This window comes from Bubalus kerabau, chromosome 17, assembly GCF_029407905.1.
Source record: "Bubalus kerabau isolate K-KA32 ecotype Philippines breed swamp buffalo chromosome 17, PCC_UOA_SB_1v2, whole genome shotgun sequence".
Taxonomy (NCBI): domain Eukaryota; kingdom Metazoa; phylum Chordata; class Mammalia; order Artiodactyla; family Bovidae; genus Bubalus; species Bubalus kerabau.
In genome coordinates this window covers 39,434,184-39,460,656 of record NC_073640.1, presented here as the reverse complement: position 1 = coordinate 39,460,656, position 26,473 = coordinate 39,434,184, and the positions used below count along the sequence as shown (strand labels likewise).

Below are 26,473 nucleotides of genomic sequence, written 5' to 3'. Positions count from 1 at the left end.
CCTTTTTATTACCTGTTCCACAGGGAAGGAAGTTTACCCACTGCTTTTCATTGTTTCAGCTTGGCCACAATCCTCCATGACCTCTCAGATAATATACTTTCATTTAAGGAGGAAGCAAGCTTTGGTTTTTAGCCTTAACTGGTTAGCTAGGGCTAACTCATTGGCTCAGTAATTTCTCCAAAGACCCTATGCATCAGCTACAGTAAAAACTAAGCCACCACAGGTGTGCAGTTACTAAGCAGGCCTCCTGTATTCCCCAGGTCCAGAGGCCTGGACAGAGGCTTTGACAACTTACCTGCTTCTGAGTTCCATTGGAATTACCTTGACAAAACTAGTTCTGCCTCAAATACCCATCTTGGAACTGAATTAAAGACCTTTCATTAGTTCAAAGAGGGAAGGAGGAGTTCAGAGATACCAGCCTTAAGTGAGATTCTTTATTTTGACAAATAAGTGCAGTATAAAAAATTTCACCAGAAAGTAAAAAAAAAAAAGTAAAAATAAATATGTTTACAAATTGTAGAAATTAATACAAAAGAGGGTTAAAATTCTCATTGAGGAAAAACCAAAACGTGTCCAATTGTATAAAGGCTCTTCCCTTGCAAGAAAGGGAATAAAGCTGAAGACCCAGTTTGGTTTCGCTGCTGAAAAATGTACAAAATAACTTAGAAAAACCAGTCGAGGTCAAACGTTGTGAGCCCACTTGTACCTGCCTGCTCGACCTGGGGAAAGTTGGTGATCTCTTAAGTGCAAGGCAGAGCTGAGAGGGGGACTGCCCAGAGCTCTCCATCTGGGCGTCCATCCCACGTTAACCTTCAAGTAAAAGCTGAAGAAAAACAAGCCCTTAGTGAAGTCAGCTCTGCAGTTGGCTGACCGGATTTCCTCCATTGTAGTGCTCAAAATAGTTTACTTCTTGGCCAGCAAAAACACGGAAGAGCCCGGAACAACTGCCTTTAGCAAATGCCTGCTGCCTCTTCCTAGCCTTCTGGATTAGGCCTGATGTCAACCAACAGTCTTCTCAGAAGCTTGAGGCCTATGCGATGCAGCAATGTTGGCGCACCTGGAAAACCCACGAGTTGGCGGGTGATGACGGGAAGCACCAGGGTTTGCCACTCTGGCTCAGAGTGCACCTAGTTCCTTTGTGGGTAGCACCTGGGCACACTAGAGGCTTGCCCCTCAACTACTCTCCACCTTGGTGCTGGTTCTGACAGGTCAGCAGGCTCTCTGGAGTGGACATTTGGAGAGAGCACACTGGAGCAAGTGACCCCTAAGTCAAAGGCTTAGTCAGTATCCCAGGTTTTAAACCCAAGAGCTCAGAGCAGTCTTGTGGATTGCAAATCTGTAGAATACGGCCTTCCCTCACACCCTCTCCAAAAAAGCAGAGGAAAACCAAACATCCTCAAGAGGCATGAGAGAAGACAAGAACCTTAGAATTTAGATACCAGTTCCCTCCCCTTGTTTGGTTTCTGGACAGGAGCAAACAAGTGCAGTAGTGACTATCCACAACTTGGCTGTAAGAACTCCCTGGAGAAGCCACTGAGGAGAATGGACAGTCTCAACGATGACCAGCTTGGACTGAGGGCTCACTTAGGGAATGCTGAAAAGCTTTCCATTAGAGCTGATTGTCAAGAACTGTAGCCTGAATGTCATGTGTGCTGTCCAGCTGCCAAGGAACCTGTCCAGGCAGTTCCAGGCTGCAGCCAGTTTGGTCAGAGACTCCTAATAGTTTTCCCCCCACATGCTGACAGCAGGCTGGCCTACTGCAGAGGGGCCAATGAGAGCCCTAGGCTCTGTCTCACTTGCCACCTTGAAAAACTTAACTCGGTGAGGAGGAGGGTGGGAGAGGTGACTTATCACTGTGAAGGGAAGCCAAGTGAGAAGGCTGGCTTAGACTCAGAGCTGAATTTGAGAGAGGAATTCAGGAGTATACAGCTTGTAATACCCAAGTCCTCACTTCCTTTCTCATCATGTTAGGGTTAATCTTCTTGGTAGATGACCAGAACATTTTACCTTCTCAGAAGAGATCACAGACAAGCTAATCTAGATGTCTGGGCAATTTCCAGGTAGAATTGTCAGCTCCCAGCCTCCATGTAACCCATGGCTTTTAGCACCACCACCACCACCGTTTGGTCCTCCTGGCCAGCTTTCCTTTTTAACATATATACACACACATACACACACACACACTTAAAAACAGTACAGTGCTAACTCCCTGCTAGTCTGGCTCATCCTTGGGATGCTGAGATGCGGAATGAGGTACTTCACATAAGAAAGCACCATTCCCGGACCCTGTTTTCTGATGCCCAAAGATCAGGCTTCTGGGCCTTGTATTTCAGGCACAATCTTATTGCATTGATAACTAGATTGAGGTGGGGACATGTTACTAGCTGGCCCAGATCACTCAGAAGTACTCCCACCACCTCTGATTGTGTTCAGGTGGACTAAGAGAACCCCTTCCCTTGGGCCCTCGTTGCTCACTCACCCATGAGAAGTTGCCACTGAATGGAACTTAGTATTTGCTTTAGCACACTTCTGAGTTCCCTCTGGATCTCAGGGGAGGAAGTGGAATCTTGCCCAGAGGCCACCTGTATGTGCGGAGGCAACAGACAAGCGGCCTGAAAACAGTATGCCTCCTCTGCCTCTCCTCCGCTGCACTGGACTTGCCTCCTTGAAGCAGAGCTGTCCCAGGCCATACGACAGTCACCATTCTTTGCACTTTGGACCATTAAAAAACTAAAACAGCACCCCCTCTCCCTCCCACCCTGTCTTTTCTGTTCCCCTTCCCTCCCTTACCCATTGCACTCATCCCGCTCTGCTTGGGGGCTGCATCACACCTCAGCAAAGGCTAAGCTATACTGTTCTGGCTTCTTCCCGCATCGCCGGGCGATGATGGCCAGGTACAGCATGAGGAGGGCCACCCAGTAGCAGCCGTACAGGATGGCCCCAGAGACCAGGAAGGCCAGCTCTGTCTCACTGAACAGATCCTGGCAGTAAGCTGTGTAGGCCAGCCCCCCAAGGAGGACTGCCACCCAGATGGACACAGGGATGAGGCCAATGAAGTTCACCACGATGGTTTTTCGGCCAGAGGTGCCCCAGCCAGACTTGTTGATGGTAGCAATGGCAAAGATCTTGGCCGGCAGGAGGCTGGACATATAGAGAAGGGAGTAGAGCGACATGAAGATCATCTCTGCGTTGCCCCGCAGGAAGCAGGCGTAGGTGGCCTTGATAATGCCCACTAGCTGCACTGTCAGCAGAAAGAGGAGAATGTTCCATATGCGGCCCCGGTAGAAGAGCTGTATGACCGTGGCAATGAGGAAGAAGGGGAAGAAACCTGTGACCACTGACTCATAGGTCATCCAGAGGTGGTGCTTGTGGAACCACAGAGAGTTGTAGAGCCACTCCCGGAAGTAAGACTTACTCCAGCGAGTCTGCTGGTTGAGCCACCGGAGGTACTTGGTGGGGGTCTCCGTGAGGCATTTAGAACGAGCTGTATACTTAGTCCTGTAGCCAAGACTCAGGACTCGGTTGGTGAGGTGCCGGTCATCCCCAAAGCTGCACTTGCTGCCCAGAAACTTCTGGTGGTACCAGTCCTCTAGGAATTGCTGAAGGAGGCTGTTACGGTACATGCCCAAGGGCCCACTGATGCACTGCACACAGCCAAAGTAGGACTGGCAAGCCCGCTCCACATTGAAGGCCATCCAGTACCGCACACTGCTCAGGAAGGAGATCCATGAATCGTACTTGTTGAGGATCTGCAAGGGAACCAGAGATTCTGGGCCTCCTTGCCTGATGAGAGCCCCAGGAGACAGACACCAGAGAACAGGAGGCCTCCCTACACTCTGAGATCTGTAGCCCTTTGCTCTAGTTCCTGGCCACAAGTCCCAGCTCTCTCAGAGATGGGAAACCAGAGGCTGAGAGGAGGCAACCACACCCAGTCAACTCTTCTCAGCACCAGCCCCACCTCTCCTCTGTGTCATATGCACCAACTGTCCCAATGAAGTGCTCTAGCAGCCAAAGCCACCTTCAATCTCAGGAGGCAGCCTGTGGTGGCGGCTGAGAGAAAGGCTTGAGAAAGAAGCAAAGTAACACTCCAGCCCCCCACACTGACCCTTTCTGCAGTTGGAAAGCTTCTTGGAAAGACATGGTATGTTGCCAGCAGTTCCCTTGGAAGAAGATCTGGCCCTTTATTCATACCATACTGCACAGAGCTCTTCAGTGCATTGTGCCCAACAGCAAGCGTTTTTCAGGGGGTCTAACTTTGCAGGTGCGTGCTGCACCACTGGCCAAAAAGGAAGCCTCCTCTAAGATGGCTGGCCTCAGAACACTGTGCCCCTCCCAGCAGCACAGGCTCTCTACATACCAGTCAAGTAATTTTCTGCCCCCCTGCCCCTGGTGGAAATAGAACAGAAAAGGGGGTGGGTAGCAGATGAGCCCTTTGGTACCAATGAAACTGTCAAAGAGGAAATCCCCCTCCCAAACAAAATGCCCACTTCCCCAGTATATCCAATTAGATGAAGAAGCAGAAAGAATCCAGACCCTCCACCCACAGGAATCCTTGGTTACTTCTTACTTGGACATCTCCCCCGACTCCCCCTACTTGAGGGTCCTCCTCCAGGACTCGAAGCATCTCAATGGTGCAGGCTGGATCCAGCACAGTGTCAGAGTCACACACCTGCAGAAGGAAGGCACTGTCAGTCCATTCTGACACACATACACCCACCAACCCCACCCCTGGTGGCTCACTGCCCGAGGGACATAACCCCTTCACCAGACACACTTCAAACCACTAACAAAGACATCTATGCCAAACAGAAGGGGTGAGATGAATTACCGAGGGAAGTAAGAAACAGGAGAGTTCAGGTACCGACTTGATAGCTGCTTGGCTGAGAGAGGAACCCAGGGGACTTTCAGTGGTGGGCCCAGAAAGGGAAAAGTGTCTAGTACTGGACAGATCTTTAGCCCTGATTGAGCCAGGCTCCTCAGAAGTGGTCTTAATATATTTCTCTGGGGTCCTTGGGAAGAAAGGAAAACGTCACTGAAATCAGACTGACAGGCACTGTGGCTAGAGCAAGGCCAGCAGACATTGCTCAGAAGGCTGAGAAATGGCTCCTGCCAGAGGCTACCACCAAAGCTTGCTCACGGGATCATCATGAACCAGGCTGCCCTGTTTCAGTCTCTTAGACAGCCAGCCCAAGTGGAAGGTGTATCTAGCCCAGTCATAGCCCCACCAGTGTGGCTGCCAGGCCATTTGTGCCCTGTTGGCCAGGTCTCCCAGACTAGGGCCCAGCAGAGCCAAGGGCTGTTCTCACCTAGATTCCAGCTCTGGATGGGCCTAGAAGCTGATAGCAGCTCCTCCACTCAGAACCTGGATCAAATCCTGCCCACCCACCTTCCCCTCCATGGGAGACTCCTGGTTTGATTCTGTTAGGCGACCCATTATTGTTAATAGTTGAACCTGTACTACAAACACTTACCCTATTGCCTGACTCCTTGTCTACATTTTAGAAAATACTGAGATGCTGTAAAAATCCCAAATAGCCACTGGGTAGGGGAACTGGCTTCCTGACCCCAACAGAGCAAGAAACAGTATCCACAGATGAGCCCAGAGTCTGCAAAAACCTAAAATTCTTCTACTAAAGTTGCTGAGTGAGAGCCCACTAGCCTGCAGGAAAGGGGCTGCACTCCAACCCTCTGCTCTCTCTCTCCATCCCTGAAGATTCAGTGACTGCAGACAAGCAGCAGAGGGCAGAGGGGAACAGCCAGAGTCATCGCAGCCACTCCGACCTGCCTCCCCACTGACACATCCTTACAGTACTGGCCCAGACTGGGAAGGTCGCAGGAGGCTCAGGCCACACTCCCAGAACCTCCTCAGCTTATAGGCCAAGCTTCCCAGCACTGCTGGTCACACAACTACTCCAGCCCTGACTGTCATTCCTCACACTGCGGCACTTCCTTCATCCCAGGGAGGTCTTTCCAACTGAGCAAGGTTAGGAAACGGCTGCCAGGGCTTTCCCACTGGCTGAAGCAGGGTTATCTCCTGAAAAGGGAAAGACACCTTCAGCGGGCTCGTGAAGACAGACTGAAATCCAAAGTGTTCACTGACAGGCAGGCCCAGGGCTGCCCCAGGTGAGCCCATGTGCCGACCCACCAGAACACACTGGAAAGGAAGAGGTGTGGGAGGGCAGGGTTGAGGGGATCCTGTGCTTCGAGGGAATAGACAGCAGTCATTATGGCTTGAGCCTGTGCCAGGGCTCCAGGGCTTTTCTAAGTCGTCTGAGTCCACTGGCAAGTCTCAAAGGCCCCTGACCCTAGACGGACTGCAGAATCAAGACCTGTCTCACAGCCCTCCCTCTCTGGCGCTGAGGAGGCCCTTGGGCCTAGGAAGGCAGGAAGAGGTAGGTGTACCAACTCTTATGCGAGGGTACAACTTTCCAAACAGCCAAGACAAAAAAATCTGCAGCAAGCTAATTTTAGGTGGGTACCGTATAGAAAATTTAAATATTGGAGTACGCAACATGCTGTCAGCAAGACTGTGCTGGTACGTAGGTGGGCGACCACAGCAGCTGCTATTCATTCAAGCGATGGGCATATGTGCAGAAGGGCAGGAACAGAGAAGCGGGAACAGATGCTGGACCACAAATCTGGGTCCTGGGTGTCAGTTTCTACTCGGTACTGAGATGCATAATCTTTGATCAGTTTTCTCTAGGTTTTGTTATATGAAAACTGGAGCCGTGTTACCTTGTCAACATAATAAAATTTTCAAGGAGGTGTCAATGCCCGCTTTAGCTGGAAGCGAGGCAGGGTCTGTTGGGGTCCTGGCCCTGCCAAGATGGCTGCAGCCCTGAGCTGGGGGGTAATTCGCACCTGTGTCCCTCCGCCTCACGGATAAGAACTTGACACCAGAAAGAGTGAGACTTTTCATCAACCCATAACTAAAACTATCTGAGTGCTTTGGAGCATGATTCTTTTTTGCTCTTCCCCACATTTTATGAAGAGGCTCATCCCATGCTGTCAATGGTGAGGCAGTATTGCACAAGGACAAACGGCCTGGGCCCCACTCCTGGCTCTGCTCATGACTGCTGTGTGACATGAGGCAAGTTAGGCATTAGGCAGCTGCACTGCAGGCTCAGTTTCTGTAAGTAGAAATAAGCATGGTACCCATCCCCTAGAAATATTGTGAGGATTAAAAGAACTAAAACACATCAAGTACTTATAACAGTGTCTGGTATAAAGTAAATGCTATACACTTGTTTGACACTCTGGGGATACCAATCCACAGACCTGCCCAGAGTCCAGAGACCTGCCCAGATTCATTCAGCTAAAGCACCAGCAGATCCAAGATTCCCGCCTAGGTCTTCTTGACCCCAGGACAGCTGTTGAAAATTACTGTGTTTACTGCCTTCTGAAGTGTAGGGGAGGAAAGCACAAGACACAAGGCACCTAGACTGGACCTAAACTTCCCCAGGAGAGTATGCCTGGCTGGCTGGACACATCCACACATCCACACACACCTAGGGAGGCACCCTCACCTGGATGTAGTCCACCGAATCACCAAGGGCCTTGAAGGCCGTGTACATGACCTCTCGCTTGCCTCCCCACTTCTGCATGATGCACGAGAAGGTGCTGGCCCGCACCACGTCCCGAACGCGGTCCATGCCCTCCTGCAGGCTGGCCTCCGTCTCACCCTCACCCGCCTCATGGAAGTTGCTGCGCCACACGAAGAAGCCGGCTTGCTCAGTGCCACCGAGCACCTCGTGGAAGATGTCCAGCATGTAGGCATCCTCCTGGCGATTGCCATCCACCACCAGGACCACTTTGAGGTCGGGGAAGGCGATGCGCTGGGCTGAGCGCAGGCACTTGCGCAGGTAGTCGGGGTCCTCCTGGTACGCAGCGATGCAGAGCGCCACCGAGCGCCGCAATGGGGAGGGCAGCTTCAGGGTCCGGCCTGCCCGTCGCATGCGCCGGTGCTCCAGGAAGGCAAACAGGCTCTGGATGAGCAGGTGCAGGCCCAGGATGGCACCGTACAGCCCAAAGGACAGGTAGTGTTTTTCTGTGTGGATGAACTGGTAGCCTGTCACGTAAGCTGCCAGGATCCCACCCAGCACTGCCAAGGCAAACAGGCTGGTGCCCACCACACGCAGGGCTGTTGTCAGCTGCACCGGCATCTGGTGGGAGAAGGTGGGAGAAGTGGGTCAGCGGGAGGCAGTTTCTCTGGTCAATGGCCGTGGGGGCATGTTCTCTGGGCCTGGCCTAGAACTGGGGAAATGATCCACTAATAACAACCATCACCATTTATTGAACATGACCAAGACTGGAGACTCGAAAGCCAGACCAATAGTAGTAGTAGTTTAGTAGCAGACAGAGGACAGGCAGGATCCTCTGTCCATGGGATTCTCCAGGCAAGAACACTCAGCTCTGCCACTTACTGTGTGCCTGTTCTACCCCTTATTCATCTGTAAAATGTGTGTTGCAGCACTAACCTCCTAACATCTTTGAGGATTCAATGGGTTATATACATAAAGCACTCAAAGCAGCGTTTACTATCATTAGCTAAACCCAAGCCAGAGAGATCTGAGAGAGACCTAGCTGGTGGCAGAACTGGGATCTACCTGACCCAAAGCTCTCACAGGTAAGCTTCAGTAGGGGTGAGCCTGAGGCCAGAGGAAGCTCTGAGCATCTGAGAAGCCAAGAAGAGGGAGGAAGTGGAGGGGCAAGGGCAGCTAGGCAGCCTTTATGCCCTATACCCACCAGGGGATCACACCCATGAAGAAAGTGGGGAAGGAAAAGATGAGAAAGAGCAGGAAACAGAGAGAGGTGCCTGAGGGAAAAAAGGAGGAAACAGCTTCCCTTTCTCAAAACAACTAAATCTGTAAGAGAAAGTTTACCAATGTTCTCTGTTTCTCATCTTTTTCTCTTTGACTTGAGAGGCAGCAAAAAAAGGGAAAGTAACCAGGAAAAGCAGACAAGGGAAAGAAAAGGAAATGAGAGCTGGGGTGTGGACAGCCCTCCTGGAAGCCCAGCACTGGGGCACCAGGGGGAACTGCAGCTGCCACTGCCGCAGCCCAGCAGCCCGGGACGGGTGCCTGCCAGGAAGCCCCATCCACTTGGCCCTAGTGCCCGCATGGAATCTCCGTCCACGTACCCCTGTACCCCTGCCCCGCTACTCCAGGAAATGCTGGCAGGTTCTTTTAGGAACACTCAGGACTTCCAGCATCTGCCCATCTGAAAAGAGCTGTGTTTTAGTGAGCCGAGTCGAGCACTTGGTACTTGAAGCCTTGTGCTGGAGACACAGCCCTACTATCGCCCTGGCTGCCTGATCTTGCCCAAATTCTCTGGGACTTAGCAACTCCTTGGGGAGGGATTCCAATGGTTTCTTGTTCCATAGGTCCCAGGTAAATCATTATACTGAACAGTAGCCCTGAAGGACTGAGTGGGGGAGGGGAGGGGTTGGGGGAAGGCTGATGAGGCCCTCTCCCCATCTCCTCTCCTTGCCACCTGCCTGATCTGGAGAATCCTGTTACCACCACCGCCCACCCTTTACAGACAAAGGGGTCTCACTTCCAAGCTTGCTCCAAGTCCAGGTCTCACTCAAACTGACTCCTGACTGCCACCTCAACACAAACATACTTTCTTGCTAGGGGGCTGGTTCCCCTGCCACCTCTCACACAGGAGGGGTGAGGAACACGTAGTCGGTGCCTAAATCAACCGGAGACTCAGGCCTCAGCAGCATTCCAGCAGCTTCGGTCCGGAAAGTGCTGTTGGCAGCCTCACCTCTCCGGGAAGCTCGGCCTCCGGGCGCTCTGCCCCGCTGTCCCGGGGAGCCTGCCTTGTGCTTCCTCTGCAAGATTCCCAGCCGTCCTTGTCTCCCCCGCCCCACCCCTCGGGGGGCCCTCGCACGCGCTTGCAGTCCACGGGTCCCTAGGCCCTGCATCCACCACCTAGGAGAGCCCCCACCCCCCTCTAGAGCTTATATGCCATGGGGGCGCTGCGGGCATTGCTGCCTGCCTGCGCGCTGGTAAAGAGCAGGGGGCGCCGAGGCCAACCCAGCAACCTGCCCGGCGCTGGCGCCCCGCCTCGGTGCAGTGCCAGAGGCGGTGCCCACCAGGTTAACGCAGCCCGGAAGGCACTGGCCATGCTTCTCACCCCCACCAGACCCTGGCTTTCTAACGAAGGCGGTGCCAGCCACACCCACGTGCCCGTTTCCCACGACCCAGCCGGGAAGAAACGGAAAACGCAAGGAATCAGTCGGACCAGGCCCCACTCACCTCCTGGGGGGAGGGGGGACGGGCGCTACCTTGGCAAAGTGTGTCTGCAGACAAAGGCGGCATCCTCAGTGTCGCCGGCCCCCTCCTTTCCGGGCAGGACCCCTCCTTCCCCGCTCAGGAACTAAAGGCTTTATCCTGGCACCCCTATACCACAGAGGCCCCAAGAAGGTCCCGCAGCCAGAGACCCCATGTGCAATCAGGCTCTGGTGCCAGCTCCGCCTCAAGTGGCCCTGCTCAGACAGGGGACCCCTCAAGCCGGCGGAGAGGAGCCTCTTGTCCCCCTCCACCCGCTTTTCTCACAGGAGATCCAGGAGAGCTCAGCCCCTGTAGCTTAATGCGCACCCGGCTTCAAGGGCAAGAGATTGGGGACGCGCCCTAAGCCCTCCTCCTACCCCGAGAGACGTGGAAAAGAGAAAACCTCCAGCCAAAGACGAACGCCCCCATCTACTCCCGACACTGCGCGGGGCTGCCCAGTCTGTAGCCTCTCCAGCTGACAGGTGTGCCCTGCTGTGGGGCCCACACGCGGCGGGACGGAAACTTGTGCGCGGGGCAGGGGCTCTTTGCGCCCGGCCTCCCTCCCAGCTCCTCCGAGCCCGCAAGGAAAGGGAAGCCCAGGCCGCGGGTACTTGCGGCCACGGCCCGGCTGACCCGCAGTAACCGGGGCCCCGAGCATCTTGGTGCCTGGACAGGTGCGAACACCCGGGCGGGCCTGGGGCAGCGAGACTCCAGCCAGCCTGGTGCGCCTCCCCGTCGTCCACCTCCTAATCCATTCACAAAACAGAAGCCGCAAGGGAGGAAGGGAGGAGAGGCTGGAGAAGGAGAGGATGAAGAAAGGGAGGAGGGGTCAGTGGGGAGGGGGCTACAGGAACGGCCGCCGGGAAGCCTGGAGATGCCGCAGCCCTCAGCTTGCCTCGCGGCGCTGCACGCAGCACCCACACGGCTGGCTGGGGGAGCCGGCGGGGTCCGCGGGGCTGAGCAAGCGCCACCCCTGGAGCCCGGGTTCCTCGGGCAGCCCGCCCCTCTGAGAGGGCTGGCCGGCTGGCCAGGCCCGCGCTCACCGTGCCGCCGGCTGCCCGCGCTCCGGTGCTCAGCAGGCCCGCGGCGGCTCCATGCCCCTCCTCCCGCTCCTCGCCGCTGCGCCTCGCTCCACCGTGCGCCGCTGCTGCTGCCGCGCGCTCCGACTGACGAGCGCTGGCCCCGCCGAGCAGCCTTTAAGTACCGAGCGCGCCCCCGCCGGGAGAAGCGCCCTCCTCCGGCCCTGGGGCCGGGAAAGTTGGGAAGAGTGGGAGGGCTCCCCTGAGGGCTGCGAGGGGGCATCCCCTTCCCGACTCGGCCGGGGGAAGCCCGGCGCGCGGTGGGACGCAGGGTCCCGAGTGGACGCGGCTCCTCCTGTTCGGAAAGACTCGCAGTCTCCGCACACTCCGAAATTGGGTTTCCCAACCGAAGCCAAAAGCCGAGTTCCTCCGCGTTCAGCCCGGGACCAACTGCCCAGGGAAGAGGTGGTCATTGTGCTCAACATGGAACCTGAAGCAGTTAACTTCAGTATAACCCATAGGGGCTTCCAAAATTGTGACTCTGACTTGCCCTCTGCCCCACGCCCCGTCTTCTAAGCCTCGAACCCTACTCACCCTGCAAAGCGAGCAAGCAGGTAGAAATCCCCCGACTGCTGCAGGCGAAGGAGCTGTGCTTTGTGTAGAACACAAAAAACTAAACCTAAAGCTAAAACAGCAGAACCTTCCTGCTGGGGGTAAAAAAGGCTCAGAAGACAATACTCGTTAAATTAAAAAAAAAAAGTCAAAGGTTTTAACAATTGTGACAAGCTCTTGAATTCTGCAGTGGGGCGCTGATGACTTAAAGGCTTTCAAGAGCTACAACGGTTTTGCAAGAACCTTGAAAGTTCCCTGTGTCCTAGAGCCAAAACCAATTCCTCCTCCCCTTTTTTACACCTTTACTTCCGACACCCACGACTTCCTAAATTCCCAACTGACCTTATCACCAGAGGTTTCCAAGTTCCCTAAAGCTGACGCTAGACCTGGGTGAGGTGAGATGGAGTGGGGTCGAGTTGGGCAGAGATGAGTTCTTAGCATTCAAGGAAGGAAGTTTATAAACAGCTGAACACAATGGTTTCTAAATCTCGGAAAATCTTGGATGTATTATAATTGAAGACTAGTAAAAAATGAATTTACATATCTCCTGGATACCCCTGGGACAACTGCTATGAAAATTTATAGGAATGTGAGTTGCAGTCTGCAAGTTGCGCCTCTCAGAAGTCTGAGGGGCTCACCATGACTCACACTGGGCCACAGAGCTCATGCCTCAGTCCCCCAGGTAAACAGACCTTGACACATCTCCACCCACTCCCATCTTGCAGTATATAAACCAAATCATTTTGGACTCTTGCTTGAGAAAATCATCACTAATATGCTACATAGTTTAAACATTCCTTTTTCGTGTGCTTTTTATAACAAGTGTTCAAGGACTTCCCTGATGGTCCAGTGGTTAAGGATCTGGCTGCCAATGTAGGGTACACGGGTTTGATCCCTGATCCTGGAAGATCCCACAAGGGGATCTTCCAAGGAGCAACTAAGCCTATGCACCACAGCTACTGAAGCTCAAGTGGAGAGAGAAGACCTTGGTTAAGCCCTTGGAGTAAGTTCTGTCACTAGCCAGCCACGTGGCACTAACCTCAGTGTCTTCACCCCAGAGATGGGACTGATTATCTGCTTGACAGGACTGTCATAAAGATTGAAAAGACCAACCAAGAGTAAGTGCTCAGTAAAGGTTAACTCCAGCCAACTTCAACCAGAGAAGGGCATCTGCTTGCCAATGCTATGGATTCTACATACTTATCCCTCCAGGGTGTGACGCTTGGTGGCAGGAAGTTCAGTATTCATGAAAAATGCCCTATCTCAATTGCATTACGGACTCCCTGAGCTCTAACTACTGCCTCTACACGCAGGGGCATTACAGAGCCTGGAGTTGCCAGACTGGAAAAGCTATCTAATTCTACCTCCCACTGCAATCTACAAATTATTAGAACAGGGGAAACAAGCAGAGGCTGGGCAGCAACAAAAAATTAGTGATCAGCTTGGTGGGAAGTGAATGTCCCATTTAAAGGGGATGTCCCTTTGAGAGAGATAGCCCAGCGTGGCCAGGTGCTCTATCGTTAGGAGAAGCCAGAAATTCAGATTCTTATATGAAGTCTTCTCCCACTGAAGTGTTAGCTACTAATTCAAACGTTAAAAAACACTCCACAGGTCAGGCCAAATGTGTCCGAGTCAGATCCGGCCAACTGGCTGCTTGCAAGTGACCTGTTTAGACAATTAAGGAACAGAGCAGCCAGTTTGGAAAGATCCCTTCTGCCCTCAGCAACACAGCAGCATGACTTCTCCGGGTGCAAGTTTCCTGGGGCTGCTCCGGGATCATCTCATGCCTAGTTAATTTCCAAGACTCCAAATTTGTCCCACAGGCTTAGTGCCTAACTCACTCAGCTGGTTCCAGGGAGGTTTATAGGTGGTGAGCTGGTATAGCACCACCTCACTAGTCAATTAAAACCTCCGAAATAAACAGCAGGCCCAGGGCACCATTATGAGAACAGTAAACACTCTGCCCATATCCACTGGCTTGGCCCCTTAAATGGTTTCCCCTGGTGAGCAAATTCTCTTTTTCTGGTCTTCAGGGCCAGGTGACCTAGTGTGATCAGGCAGCTAGGAGAGCTTTACCCTTGTGGCCAGGCAGAATTTGCCTGTAATTAACATCCACTTTGCTGGGCCCTATTTGCATTAGTCTCTTCAGGGGGAGGTGGGTTGGGGAATCTTTAAGGGGCTGATACAACAAAGCTCACATTTATCTCTGCCTACCACTGGGGATTTAGAAATAGGAATAATTCCATATCCAATTACTTAAAAACGTGATTTCAGAGGGTGCTGAACTAGCTGCTACCCAGGTTCCAGAGGGTAAGCCACCTATTCAGTTCTGTGGCAGAAGGTTCATGCAGTATTTCAACATTCACGTATGACCTGCTCTGAGCCAAGAAGGATGCTTTGGCCCTGCAAAGTGTCAGGCTGGTCTCTGCTGTCTAAATGGTTATCCATTTTGAAGACAAATACACTTAAAAACTTAAGTTACCATAGAAGAAAGTTCATAATTAAATGTTGCTGAGAGACTCCAATTAGAAGAATTTGCAGATTTTTTCAGGAAAGAGATCTCTGAGCTGGTATGGGCTGAGCAGAGTTTCACAAAAAGCGGCAGGAGCATTCTAGACAGAAGGCATCATTTACAAATAAAGAGTATATAGAGGAGGAACTTCCCTGGTGGTTAAGAATCCATTGGTCTTCCAAAGCAGGGGACATGGGTTCCATCCCTGGCTGGGGAACGAGGATACCACATGTGTGCTAAGTCACTCAGTCGTGTCTGACTCTTTGTGATCCCATGAACTGTAGCCTGCCAGATTCCTCTGTCCGTGGGGATTCTCCAGGCGAGAATACCAGAGTGGGTTGCCACGCCCTCCTCCAGGGGATCTTCCCAACCCAGGGATCGAACCCAGGGCTCCCATATTGCAGACGGATTCTTTACCATCTGAGCCACCAGGGAAGCCCAGGATCCCATGTGGTGGTGCAAGGCAACTAAACCCTCGTGGCAGCACAGCTACTAAGCCTGTGCATAGCAACTAGAGAAGCCAGTGAGCCACAACGAAGATCCTGCATGCCACAAACTAATACCTAACACAGCCAAACAAACATTCTAAAAGAGAGAAAGTAGAGGAATGCGTCCAGAGAAGACAATGGCAACCCACTCCAGTATTCTTGCCTGGAAAATCCCACGGACGGAGGAGCTTGGTAGGCTGCAGTCCATGGGGTCGCTAGGAGTCAGACACGACTGAAGCAACTTAGCAGCAGCAGCAGAGGAATGCGTGAGGTGTGTTCAAAGCCCAGCAAAGACCAGTCAGGATGAAACAAAAAATTTACACTTAAGACCCTGCATCACTGCTGCCATGTAGAAAGTGCCTGATAGTCTACCTGCAGAGGAAGAAGCTGGGAACGGATTCTGGAGGGCCTTGGGTGACAGAATGGTCTGGGTTTTATCCAGTAGGTAACAGAGACCTACTGAAGATGTCAGAGCAAAGCAGTAAGAGGTTATAAGTCTTGTTTGGTACTTTGGGGTAAAGACTAGGAGTTGGGTAGGAGACCTGTTGGGAGGCAGAAGGGATCCTCCCAACTCAGGAATCTAAACAGAGTCTCTCAAGTCTCCAGCACTGGCAGGTGGGTTCTTTATCTCTAGCGCCACCTGGGACGCCCTAGAATGCAGATAAATCACAACAAAGGGGTGAGAAAGGGCTGTTGTGTGAATTGTTGGTGCTGCCTCCAGGAAGTGGAGGTGAGGGCTGGCAGTGTCAACTACCAGGCACAAGTGAGACTACAGGTGGTGGAGTAACCAAGGGAAAGAGACTTCTAGAGTTTGGAGGGCTGAAGAGGCCATTCTCAAAGCTCTGGAGGGTCTGAGGTGACTGAATCTGACACTACTACAAACCAATATCTCACCTTTCAACTAATTTTCAAATCCAAACCCATGAAATATTCAAATACCTGTGCCAATAGGAGCCCGCTGTTCGATCCCTGTTGTCATCACTCATGCTTGAAGCTGTGGGATAGCCCTGCCAGGTGCTGCTCTGCTCCACTGGTTGCCTACTGAGTCACTGGGCAGAGGAGGGGTAGAGGGATGTTCTAGCTCCACAGCTCCCCCGTGCCCTCTGACCTCACGCTTCAGTGCTCCACCCTGGCACCCAGCCCACAGCTTCTAGCAAAGCAAGCAGAATGGAGGATGGCAACCAAGCCACGAGGTCTCCTCCAATCTCTCCAGGCTTCATCCCATCAACTTCCTCTGGGCTGACCACAATCAAAACCTCTCAAAGCTAATGAAGGTGAAATTTAAATTGGCCCCCAAAAAGCAGCAGGCTATGTCTCCCAGGTGACTAAATAGGGCTTTGTCCTCAAGGCAGCTTAATCTGCAATACTAGTTAATACATAATTCAAAGTGGAAGGTGTGTGCCTTGACAGCAGCCAGGCAGCTACCAGCAAACAAAGTTATCCTTTCATAGCTCTCCCCTCTTACCGACAAGTAGTCTGTGATCAGTACCATTTCTAGGTGCTACGTTTGAAGGAGGCTTAAGGACTTCTCTGTCCTGCAGTTACAGTGGTTAGATTTTAACTCTAGTCTTTCTCTCCTTGGATGGAAGGGTCGTTTTCATTTCACGTTAAGGGGCCTCTGCTCGACTGGAGGCAGGGCTGCCAATTCCTACTAAGGGGTCAGGTTCTTTTATGGTGGCTTGAAGGTCAGGATTAGAAGGGCACACAAGAACGATAACCACTTGAAGTATCAAGCCAGACTTGGAGATGCTTTTCTTGGAATCCTGAACAGGAAAAGCTCTTCCTGGCCATCTTTCCTTCGTCTCCCTCCCTCAGGTGAATGAAGAAGGAAATCCAGAAGGCGATTTTAAAGCATAATCTACCTTCTTGGTGGAATATTGTGCAGCTACTAAATATAATGTTCAGGAAGAGAATGCAGGAATATGCAAAAAATAATGCAATATTAAATGAAAAGGCAGGATACAAAAATCATCATGTATGAATGACTGCATTAACATTGCTGTTTTCTTTTGAATCCTATGAATTAAAAGGCAGGAGAGAAATTCACCCAGATATTAATATCAGATTTGGGTGGTAGATCAATGAATTTTTCTCTTTGCTTTTTTCTCTGTACTCTCCAAATATTCTATTAATGGTACAGTGGATAGGAATCTGCTTGCCAATGCAGGGGTCATAGGTTCGATCCCTGGTCTGGGAAGATTATTCCATTTGCCTCGGAGCAACTAAGCCCATGAGCCATAACAACTGAAGCCTGCATGCCCTAGAGCCCATGCTCTGCAATAAGAGAAACCACTGCAACAAGAAGCCACCTCACTGTAACTAGAGAGCAGCCCCCGCTCTCTGCAACTAGAGAAAGCCCGTGCAACAATGGAGACCCAACACATCCAAAAAATTAATAAATAAAAATAATATAAAATTATATAAATTGTAAATTCACAGAAACTGGTGCTGGGTGGGATATAGCATCATATATGGGTTCATGTTCAAAAGGTCTGGCAACCTCAGTCTAATGAAAAAGCAGGGAAGTTGGGAGGGCCAGCATACAGGATTAGTGGCCGCCGCCAAAACTCCAGTAATTTGCTTTATTTAAATCCCTCGAACTGTTCAAGAGATTTTTTGCGGGGAAGAAGGGAGTATGTAGATCTGGGCCTGCTCATCCAGCAACTCTGAGTGAATTCCAAAAAGACTCTTTCCTTTTGGCAACACAACCCTGAACCAGGGCACAGGATCTGCCTGGCACAACCCAGCTGGTTGTCAACCTCCACTCAGTCCCTCATCCAGGGTCATGGTGATCCTGGGGAAGCGAGGCAGGCACTCTAAATGTGGGCTCTAGGAGCACCCTGAGAGGATGCTCTTCCTGAAAAAAACGTATTTCCAAGAATGATGATGTCAGCAGCATCGTACTCCTGCCTAGGGAGAGGCTGTCTTTTCTGGGTGCTGTAAACTGACTCCCATCCTGATACCCATGGGCATGTCCACACCCACACATGCACATAACGTACTGTACCCAGAACCAACACGTGCATACTCGCTCATTACACAAGCACACACTCACTTTTCCCAGACCTGATCGGGACACAATCCCAGCCTAGAGCCCCAGTTGTACGATCAAGGATCAACAGGAGGGGAACAAACTGCTTAAGGTAACCTCGTTCCATATTCACCTGGGCTTTGTTACAGTATTGTCAATTACAGTTCTTAAATGTGCTCGTACTTCTGCTTCATGTCCTCTTTCTTGATTAAAGACACAGTTAGTCACTGTCACAGAGGAGGTCCAAAGCTCCATCATCCATAAAAGCAACTGGAGAAGAGCCAATGGTAGGGGCAGTTCCCATCAGTCCTTTGTGGGGAGAGACCCCCCCAAATATGTCCCACACTCATATTTTTTGTTAGGACACCTCCCTAACACACACACTCTGTGTCCTTCTCTCTTCCTGCTCCCTGCCACCCTTTTCTCACCAGATAAGCTAATGCAGCAGTTCTCACGTCTGGCTACTGCACATTAGACTTTTAAAACTCCAGGAGGTTTTTTAAAAACATGAATGCCTGGACCCTATCCCGGATCAATTTAGTCACAATCACTGGGGGTGAGCTCCAGGCTTGAATTTTTATTGAATTCCCTAGGAGATTCTATTATGCATCCAGCATTGAGCACGCATCACATGGATTCTCCTCACATGGGTTTGCAAGCACATCTCTGCGAGCCGGAGGACAGCAACCAACCAGCCAGTCCCGGGGCTGAGCTCCAGAGTAGACGACTGTCTACCCAGCACCTTGCCTGCCACACTGGTCTGAATGAAGTGACCTTAAAGACTTAACAATGAACCAATGAACTACTGAGCCACAAGGTAAAAAGGAAAAGGAGAAAAGACATTAATTTGAGGTAGAAATTAGCAGGGAGAGCCGAGGAGATAAACAGAGGTGGATGGGGACTACCTAGGCGTGTACCCAGATCTCTGAATCTACCTGGAATGGGGTTGATACAACCTTTCCACTGGCAAAAGTGTTGCCTGCTTTTTCCAGGATAACAGGGGTAAAGCCAGGGAGGAGAGAGTTGCCAAACAGCAACCAGGATTCGTTTATTTCACAAATGACAGGACTTCTGTGCATGAAGGGCTTTTCCTCCCTGAAGGATGGGTTAGGGTGGTGGATCTGGGCTGCTCTTTTTTGGGGCACAGAGTCCCTACGACTTTCTCTCACATGGTCCTGGCCCTGGCCACAGAGCAACTCCCACAAGGCAGATGCTGGAGCCTTGTTCTTTGCAATCTCTGAACAACACTGATACAGTTTCTTTGGAAGTGGTGGTGGGAGGGTGGAGACTCACCCCAGGCCCAGCTCTCTGAAGCATCAGCACCACATTTCTTTTAGTACAGACAGCCTAATTTCAGGCAGGCCTTTCCCTAGGATTAATATGGTCACCATAGGTTTTAAAGTGTGGAAAGTGGGTGTGTGGTCTAATAAAGGTGTGTGTGAATGTGGGGGGTGGGGCGGAGTAGGGGTTGGGGAGCCTTTTCAAGCTCTAGAGACTCTGGAAGCTTGGAGCAGGCAGCTTTGTTCTCCCCAGCGCCTGGCTACCTATGCGTGTGATGTCTAGGGCTGTACCTCTGAAAAGCCCCACCCAGGCACTGTTCTAAGCAGGCTTTAGCTCTTAGGGCAGACAATGAAGATTAAACCTTACATCATTTAATAAACCACTTAAAGGCCCAGTAGCTGTCCCCAGTCCCCCAAGCAGAGAGGATGCTCCTGCAGCTCCGAAGCGGCTCTTCACAACAGCAGCTCCACCCTTGGTGCCCCTGCATCTCTCTGATGGAGTAGGTGCTGGCTACCTGATTCCTATAAGAACCAGTGAACAGGGACTTCCCCAGGGTCTAGTGGCTAAGACTTCTTGCTTTCAAATGCTGCAGGCCCAGGGTTCCATCCAGATCAGGGAACTGAGATCCTGTGTGCCGCAACTAAGACCCAGCAGAGCAAACAAACAAACAAAACTAGCGAATAACGTCAGAAGCTTCTCTGCTCTAGTGCACTCATTTCTCCGTTTCTCTTTCCATTTTTAAGAACTTCTCTCTCTGAACCCTATTTTCCCCTTCTGCAAAATAGGCCCATGAATTCCAGTCTCATTTTCTTTTCTCTGAAGGAATGGTATGGAATAGAGCTATCAGTGTATATATGCAGGAAATATATACCCAAGAATTAAAACCATCCATTGTTATCATTCTGAGATACTGAAATCTGAGAACTGAAACCCTGCTCATAAGAGGTGAAAAGTTGAAACAAACAAAAAAAACAACCTTTAAGAAGACATTTCTGGGTTCTGATTAGAGCTCATGGGAAGACTTGCTACATTTTCTATGCCCCTACACAGCAGCTCTGCAGCCTCAGAGGTCTACTGCCTTAGCTACCCCAGAAAGAACAGGTATGTCAATGAGCGATTTACAAAAGCTGTCTAAGTACAGAAGCAGACAGGCTAGGGGGCTTGAGCAAATCTCATGTCCAGCTGCTGAACAAAGGACAAGGTCAAATACAGTATGTGTAACAAGTTCTGGTGTTTGAAGTAGGGTTTTGATGTACAAGGACACTATCTGGAGGGAGTCTGGCCTGAGGTTTACCTTGAAACACATGCTCCATCTCAACAGGCAGAAAACCATTGTCTTTATCCTCACTGATATTAAGAACAGTTTTTTGGATTTCCCTGATGGTCCAGTGGCTAAGTCTCCATGCTCCCAATGCAAGGGGCCCAGGTTAAATCCCTGGACAGCGAACTAGATCCCACATGCCGCAAGTAAGGATTCACATTCCGCAACAGAGAATGAAGATCCACGAGCTGCAACTAAGACTAGCACAGCCAAATAAATAAATATTAAAAAAAGGAAAGGAAAAAAAAGTGTGTGTGTGTTTTTTTTACCACTTGGAAACATAGTGTCTGTCTATTGGGTAGCAAAGCACAGTGGCTAAAAGCCCAGCCTTGGGAGTCAGACTGAGTCCAAATACTGGTTTGGCTACTTTTCACTAACTACGTAATCTGGAGCAAGTAATTAGCCTCTTATGTGTCTCAGTTTTCCCATCTACAAAACAGGGATAATAATAATACCTCCCTTATAGGCCCAGTGTGAGGATTTAGTGGATTAATAAAGGTCAGGTATAGAGAAGAGCATAATAAGCTCTTTATAGTGTTAACGTGATGTGGAGCTCCAGCAATCATTCCACCTGGGTTTTACAGGATGAACCTGATACCCTGAGGCGCCGTCAGACCCTAGGTCCTGAGTATGCCTTGGGAACCATGGTCATTATCAAGGGGGCACTTCTAACCCCGTGAGAAGGCACACCCTGAACACACAGGACTGAGTCTCAGAGTGGAGAGCCTTGTCCAAGCACTTCTGAACAGACCTGCAGGGACTCGGGCTCTCTCTCCGGGATGAGTACTCGTAGCTGGCTGCCGGTGAGCACAGCTGCAGAGTGTCACTGTGCCCCATTAGTGGCTTTGATCCACAGAAAACTCCATCCTCTGAAGACTCCTTGGGCCGGAATGTTTTAGAGAATGGTGCTAACACTGCACTGTGGTGACTGAACCTGTATGGCATGGCTATTTAACACACTGTCAGCTGAGGATGGAGGAACATGATCAGCACAAGTGGGTTCATGGACGTTTTGGTACAAACACTGAAAACATTTGTATCTTTTGAATCTGTTCTTCCAACCTCTTAGGACTTATAGAAACACTTCAAGATGCAAAGAGTTATGTGTGAGAAGCACTGGAAATTAGAGATAATTCAGTTGACAATCAAGAGGCAAATGCTTAAACCAGCTGTGGCTCATCTATACAATGGAAGACACACCACATCACAGGGCAGAGTCTGTAAGTACTGAGAATGTCTCCAAGATATGTGACTAAGAAAAAAATACACAGGACAGTCTTTACGGTGACAATCCCATTTTTCCTTTGGAAAGCAGTAATGTACATGTGAGTGTTCATTTGGGAAAAGGGGGAAAGGAAGGAAAGATCTGGGGATATATACCCAACTGCCAATCAGTGGTAACCTTGGGTAGGAGTGGAGGTGAGTATATCTTTGTCACATATACTTTAAGTCTGTTATAATGCATAAAACATATGTAACACACATGTGCATGCACAGACAGACAGATGCAGCCAGGGCGTTTGTACCTGAGGAGCTGGCTTTGCTGCTCGTCAGCACTCTGAGGGCAGGGGACAGCACAGGGCCAGCATCCCTCAGCACAGGTCCTTGGAGATTCAACCACTGCTTCGTGGGACTCATGTGCTGGGGCTTCTGTGTGTACATGAGCCCCTGAATGTTTCCCAAACTGTGCTCCAGTTGGAAGTGTTTTCCTTCTATACTAGTTTTGTGGGGAGAGGCTCCCTAGCATTCAATGGATGTTCAAAAGAGTCTGCTTCAACCCCTCAGGAGACTTTGGCCAAATTCCACCGAAGAGGAGTAACAATAGCTTGCCTCTCCGATCCACGATGCTGTCCTGAGAATCAAACAACCTCATGGATAAAAAACGAAAGGAAACTAAAGGAAACCCAGAGGGACTGACCTTGCTCTTCTATGCCCAGGGATGCAGAGTGTCTTGGGGGTGGGAACAGGTAACACCTGAGCCCTTCTGGGAGCATGGACCCCCTGAGTCAGCACGAAGGACAGTGGGGAGGGACCACAGGGAGGACCCTTTGAGTGACTGGAAACAGCCCCTTTCAAGGCTGGTGATGCGGGTCTGTGCTCCCTCTACACGGCTGGCAGGCATGGGTACACTGAGCACAGCCCTGAGCCCTGGCAGCAGCCGGTGTTGTAAGAAGACAACTCCCAACCCCCAGGCAGCTCAGAGCAAGTGGTGCATGGAAGGGAGAGGAGCACGCACTGCAGTGAGGCTGCCGCGTGTGACTGCAGAAGCTCCGTGGCTGCAGAACTCGCTGGAGGACACAGCTGGGCCCTTAGAGGTCATGCCTGCTGCTGTCCAGGAGGCAGGGGAAGAAGCACATGCCTACTCCTCTTCCACAGTCAGGCACAGTGGCTGCCTCCCACAGCCCACCCTGAAACTCAGTTCCCATTTTCTGACTCCCCCCCTTGCACTGAAATTCCAGCTGAGCCTTTGATTCTGTGCAGAGACTGCAGAGGCCAGTCTGACTGTGCACAGGTCAGATGAATTGTCCTCCCACCCACTGATCAACTTTCACTCGCCCTGGCTGTCCCTCCACGGAGGGACTGCCCGCGAGTCACAGGCAGGTGGCAGGCAAGGCTCCATTCACTCACAGCCTCACAGACAAAGAGCTGGAGCAGGGCAGGGATGTAGGCCAGACACACAGGGCTGCTGTCCTCTTTCTTCTGCTGCCAAAGAAGGAGGGTGGTGAAAGGGGACAGGGCTCACTGCTTCCATAGGACTCAGGGGGAAAAAAATCCATGGTTGGGTATGAATTCCCTTTGCCTCAGTGTATTTCCCATTTTACAGCTTTCATCACCTTGGCCTCAAAGTACTTTCCAAAAACAAGCTGAAAGAGACTTCACCTTCCAACGCAGGGGGTGCAGGTTTGATCCCTGGTCAGGGAACTAATATCCCACATGTCTCCTGGCCAAAAAACCAAAACATAAAGCAGAAGTAATATTAAACAAATTCAATAAACACTTTAAAAAGGTCCACATTTAAAGGAAAAAAAAGAATCTGAAAAAAACACCAAAAACATGCTGACGGGGCTTCAGCTGGAAATAGGTCTGTGGCTGCCCCTACCTCACTCAAAGGGGTCCACAGGCCAGGCGCCCCACACCCCTCCCCTCCATTTCCAGTGGGCTCACACCATCCCTCCTCTTTCACCTCTCTCCTCTCCCACCTTGGACCCTGGCACTCACCACTTCCTCTGCCTGGACTGCTCTTCCTCCAAGTATCTTTATGTCTGCTCCTTCATCTCCTCTGATCTTTACTCAAATATCAGCTTCTCAGGAGACCTTCTCTGGACAACTTATCCAAGCTTATAGCTCTCAGCCCATACACAGCCCAATTCCTGACCTCAGTTTTCCCTATAGCACTTATCACCATTTGATATTCTATTCTTTATCTTATTTCTTGTCTGGCTCCTTCTGCTATAGTGTCAGCTCTCCCTGAAGGTCTGCTGTGTTCTCAGTGCCTGGTACAGCATCTGGCACACAGTAGGTGCTCAACAAACTGTTGTCACTGTGATTTGCTTTCCTACCCACCGTCCCTGGTTGGCTGTTATCTGGGGATGGATTGGCAGAGCCATAGGAAAGTGAAGGAATGGAGAAGAGAGGTGAAGAAAGAACAAGAACATGAAAATATGGAAAAGTATGTGTTTGGAGAGATGATATGGAGCAAAGTGCAAGTTAGGAGATTTCTGATTAAATAACAGAGGGTGGAGATGTCCCTGGTGGTCTAGCAGTAAGACTCCACACTCCCAATGCAGGGTTTGATCCTTTGTTGGGGAACTAAAGATCCCCCATGCCACACAGTGCAGCATAAATGAATGAATGAATAGATAAATAAATAAATAACAGAGGGTGTGTAAAAGGGCAGGTATGTGCCAAGGAGGAAGGACAGCACACCAGAGAGGGAAGCCATCCAGAGTGTCCGAGAAGTCTAACCTGATGAAGCAGTTGACACTTGGGCAGAGTTCCTGGGTTTGGCTGCAGCCACAGCTTTCGGCCCCTTGCTGGTCTTCTGCCACAGTCCCATTCTCTGGAGATCAAGGGAGCTGTGCCAGTGGGCCTGGAGGAGGAAGAAGCAGGGAAGGGAAGGGGCGCGAGTAAAAGACCCATGAGTGATACAGGGGAGCTTGGGGCCACTATGCAGTGGAAGAACTGGAGGTGAGAGGCCAGGAGAGCTTCGGTGGCAGAGACGGAGGGAGGAGACCCGAGGAGCAGCAGGAGAAGATGGCCCCAGAAGGAGGAGAGAAGAGCAGAGGCGGAGGCAAGTGGAGGGACGCAGCTGTGACACAGAAGCAGACACACCTTACGGGCCTGTGCAGGAACTGTCACCACTGCTCCTGCCATCTGCCCCTGGAGTTCTGCACCTTTTTCTAAGTTTTGTGTTCTTATTATCCTAAAGCTCTAAATGCTCATGCTCTTTCTCAAGGATGGAAATGTATACAGATATACATATCTATATAATATCTATATAGATAAACATGGGAGATTATAATTTGGAAACTTTTCATGTTTTAGTCATATTTGGTGTTTAGGAGGGTGACATTAAGGTATCCCTCCCCTTGAGTTTGGGCTTCCCAGGTGGTGCTAATGGTAAAGAATCCACTTACTAATGCAGAGATGCAAGAGACATGGGTTCGATCCCTGGGCTGGGAAGATTCCCTGGAGTAGGAAATGGCACCCCACTCCATTTTCTTTCCTAGAAACTTCCATGGGCAGAGGAGCCTGGCAGGCTACAGTCCAGGGGGCCACAAACAGTCAGACACGACTGAGCAACTAAGCACACACAATGACCCTTTGAGTTTGGTAACAAGGACAGAAAAAGTCACTCTCTGAAATTGAATCCATCAAAATCAATAAAGAACAGATGCTTTTAGCCACTTGCCAAATAATTCAAATTAAGAGACAACTTCTAAATGGAGATAAAGGGACCAGGATGCTCTGCAAGGCACTCCCTAGATGGGTATTTAGATTGGAGAGTTTCTCAGTCTAATCAAGTTGATCCATTAGGGTATGTCCTAAGAATTGTAATGCATTTAATGCAAATAAAGTTGTAAATTAAACCAATGGTCTGACACATCTGATTATCTTAAGAGGGTGGTATAGAGTTTAGTTAGAGGAAGGCCAAGAAATAAAAACTTCCAGTGTCTATCCAACTGGTCCACAGGAGATTCGTCTCTGATCTGAAGGTCCAATCCTGATGTTCTAGACATCTTTGATCTGGAGAATGGAATAATCTTAATATCCTAGCTGAATGGAAATATTCCTTAAAAACACCTGACTCCCTATGTTCTAATTCACTGCTCACCACAAAGGTTCTAAGCTAAGGACCATGTCTGTAATTTGGCCAGAGGGAAATAGTCTGAGGTTAACTGGCAAATGGACCTGCTTGTAGACAGATCCTTCAGTCACTTGAGAGTTTTGGGAAACTGTGTTTTGCTTCTGCTGGGGCCTGGTCACCAGAGAGTGGGGATAAGACTCCAACAAAATTCATCCCTGAGGACTGGTTAAAGACTCTGGGTTAGCCTCACCAAGGTGTTGATGACAGAGAGGGCTTGTCTGAAGCAGTCATCCAGTTTCTCCGTTTTGTCTTCTCTTTTAGCTGCAATCAAAATTCAGAGGTCGAAATATGTAAATTGGTAAGACATCTATAGCACTACATGTGAAATGACTTCAGTAAACATGGCACCAGGTCACCAATAAACAGCACACTTCCAACAGGCATTTAGTATGAACACGCTGTCCAAGCATTCCTCAATCTAAAGGAGCATAAGACTGAAGGCAGGATATAAGCTCTTATCTGAGATGTTCATGGCTCTTTTCTCCTATTATCAGGGCAACTCTGTGCAAACAGCAGCAGAGGAAGTGAAAGAAAAAGGCCTGGGAGGGCAAACACAGCGCTTAC

At 50.5% G+C, this 26,473-nt stretch overlaps 2 protein-coding genes and 1 long non-coding RNA gene across 5 annotated transcripts in view; 1 reads left to right on the top strand and 2 right to left on the bottom strand.

Annotated features, from left to right (window-relative positions):
• Positions 1 to 412: 412 nt before the first annotated feature.
• HAS3 (hyaluronan synthase 3) lies at positions 413 to 26,332 on the bottom strand. 2 transcript variants are annotated; one of them, XR_008704576.1, is made up of 6 exons: positions 26,100 to 26,332; positions 7,527 to 8,162; positions 4,568 to 4,669; positions 2,791 to 3,749; positions 2,480 to 2,582; positions 413 to 1,057 (listed from the first exon to the last, which is right to left on the bottom strand). XR_008704576.1 is itself a non-coding variant. In XM_055554254.1 (5 exons), exons 2-4 carry the CDS (start codon positions 8,160 to 8,162, stop codon positions 2,826 to 2,828), a joined length of 1,662 nt encoding a protein of 553 aa, XP_055410229.1. In that variant the 5' UTR covers positions 11,321 to 15,304; the 3' UTR covers positions 413 to 1,057; positions 2,791 to 2,825. The 2 variants fall into 2 exon arrangements, 1 of the variants encoding a protein (XP_055410229.1); XM_055554254.1 differs by lacking the exons at positions 2,480 to 2,582; positions 26,100 to 26,332 and adding an exon at positions 11,321 to 15,304.
• On the top strand, positions 21,239 to 22,465 carry LOC129632541 (uncharacterized). Its single transcript, XR_008704580.1, has 3 exons — positions 21,239 to 21,344; positions 21,611 to 21,761; positions 22,327 to 22,465. It is a non-coding gene; the product is annotated as an uncharacterized LOC129632541 (long non-coding RNA).
• TANGO6 (transport and golgi organization 6 homolog) overlaps positions 21,820 to 26,473 on the bottom strand; it is a 185,022-nt gene continuing 180,368 nt past the window's right edge. The window contains exons 19-20 of one of the 2 annotated variants that reach the window (XM_055554252.1): positions 26,100 to 26,170; positions 21,820 to 24,631 (exon numbers count right to left, since the gene is read on the bottom strand). The gene's annotated coding sequence lies outside the window, so the exon portion shown is untranslated. Of the gene's footprint in view, positions 26,171 to 26,473 lie in introns of both variants that reach the window. The other variant, XM_055554251.1, reaches the window with a different exon arrangement.

Bases quoted from the DNA above. Each gene is read 5' to 3' on its own strand.
- HAS3 (XM_055554254.1), bottom strand. From the start codon at position 8,162: ATGCCGGTGCAGCTGACAACAGCCCTGCGTGTGGTGGGCACCAGCCTG. The intron at 4,670-7,526 runs GTGAGGGTGCCT...TTCCTTCTGCAG, and splicing joins ATTCGGTGGACTACATCCAG to GTGTGTGACTCTGACACTGT. The intron at 3,750-4,567 runs GTAAGAAGTAAC...GTTCCCTTGCAG, and splicing joins GAGTCGGGGGAGATGTCCAA to ATCCTCAACAAGTACGATTC.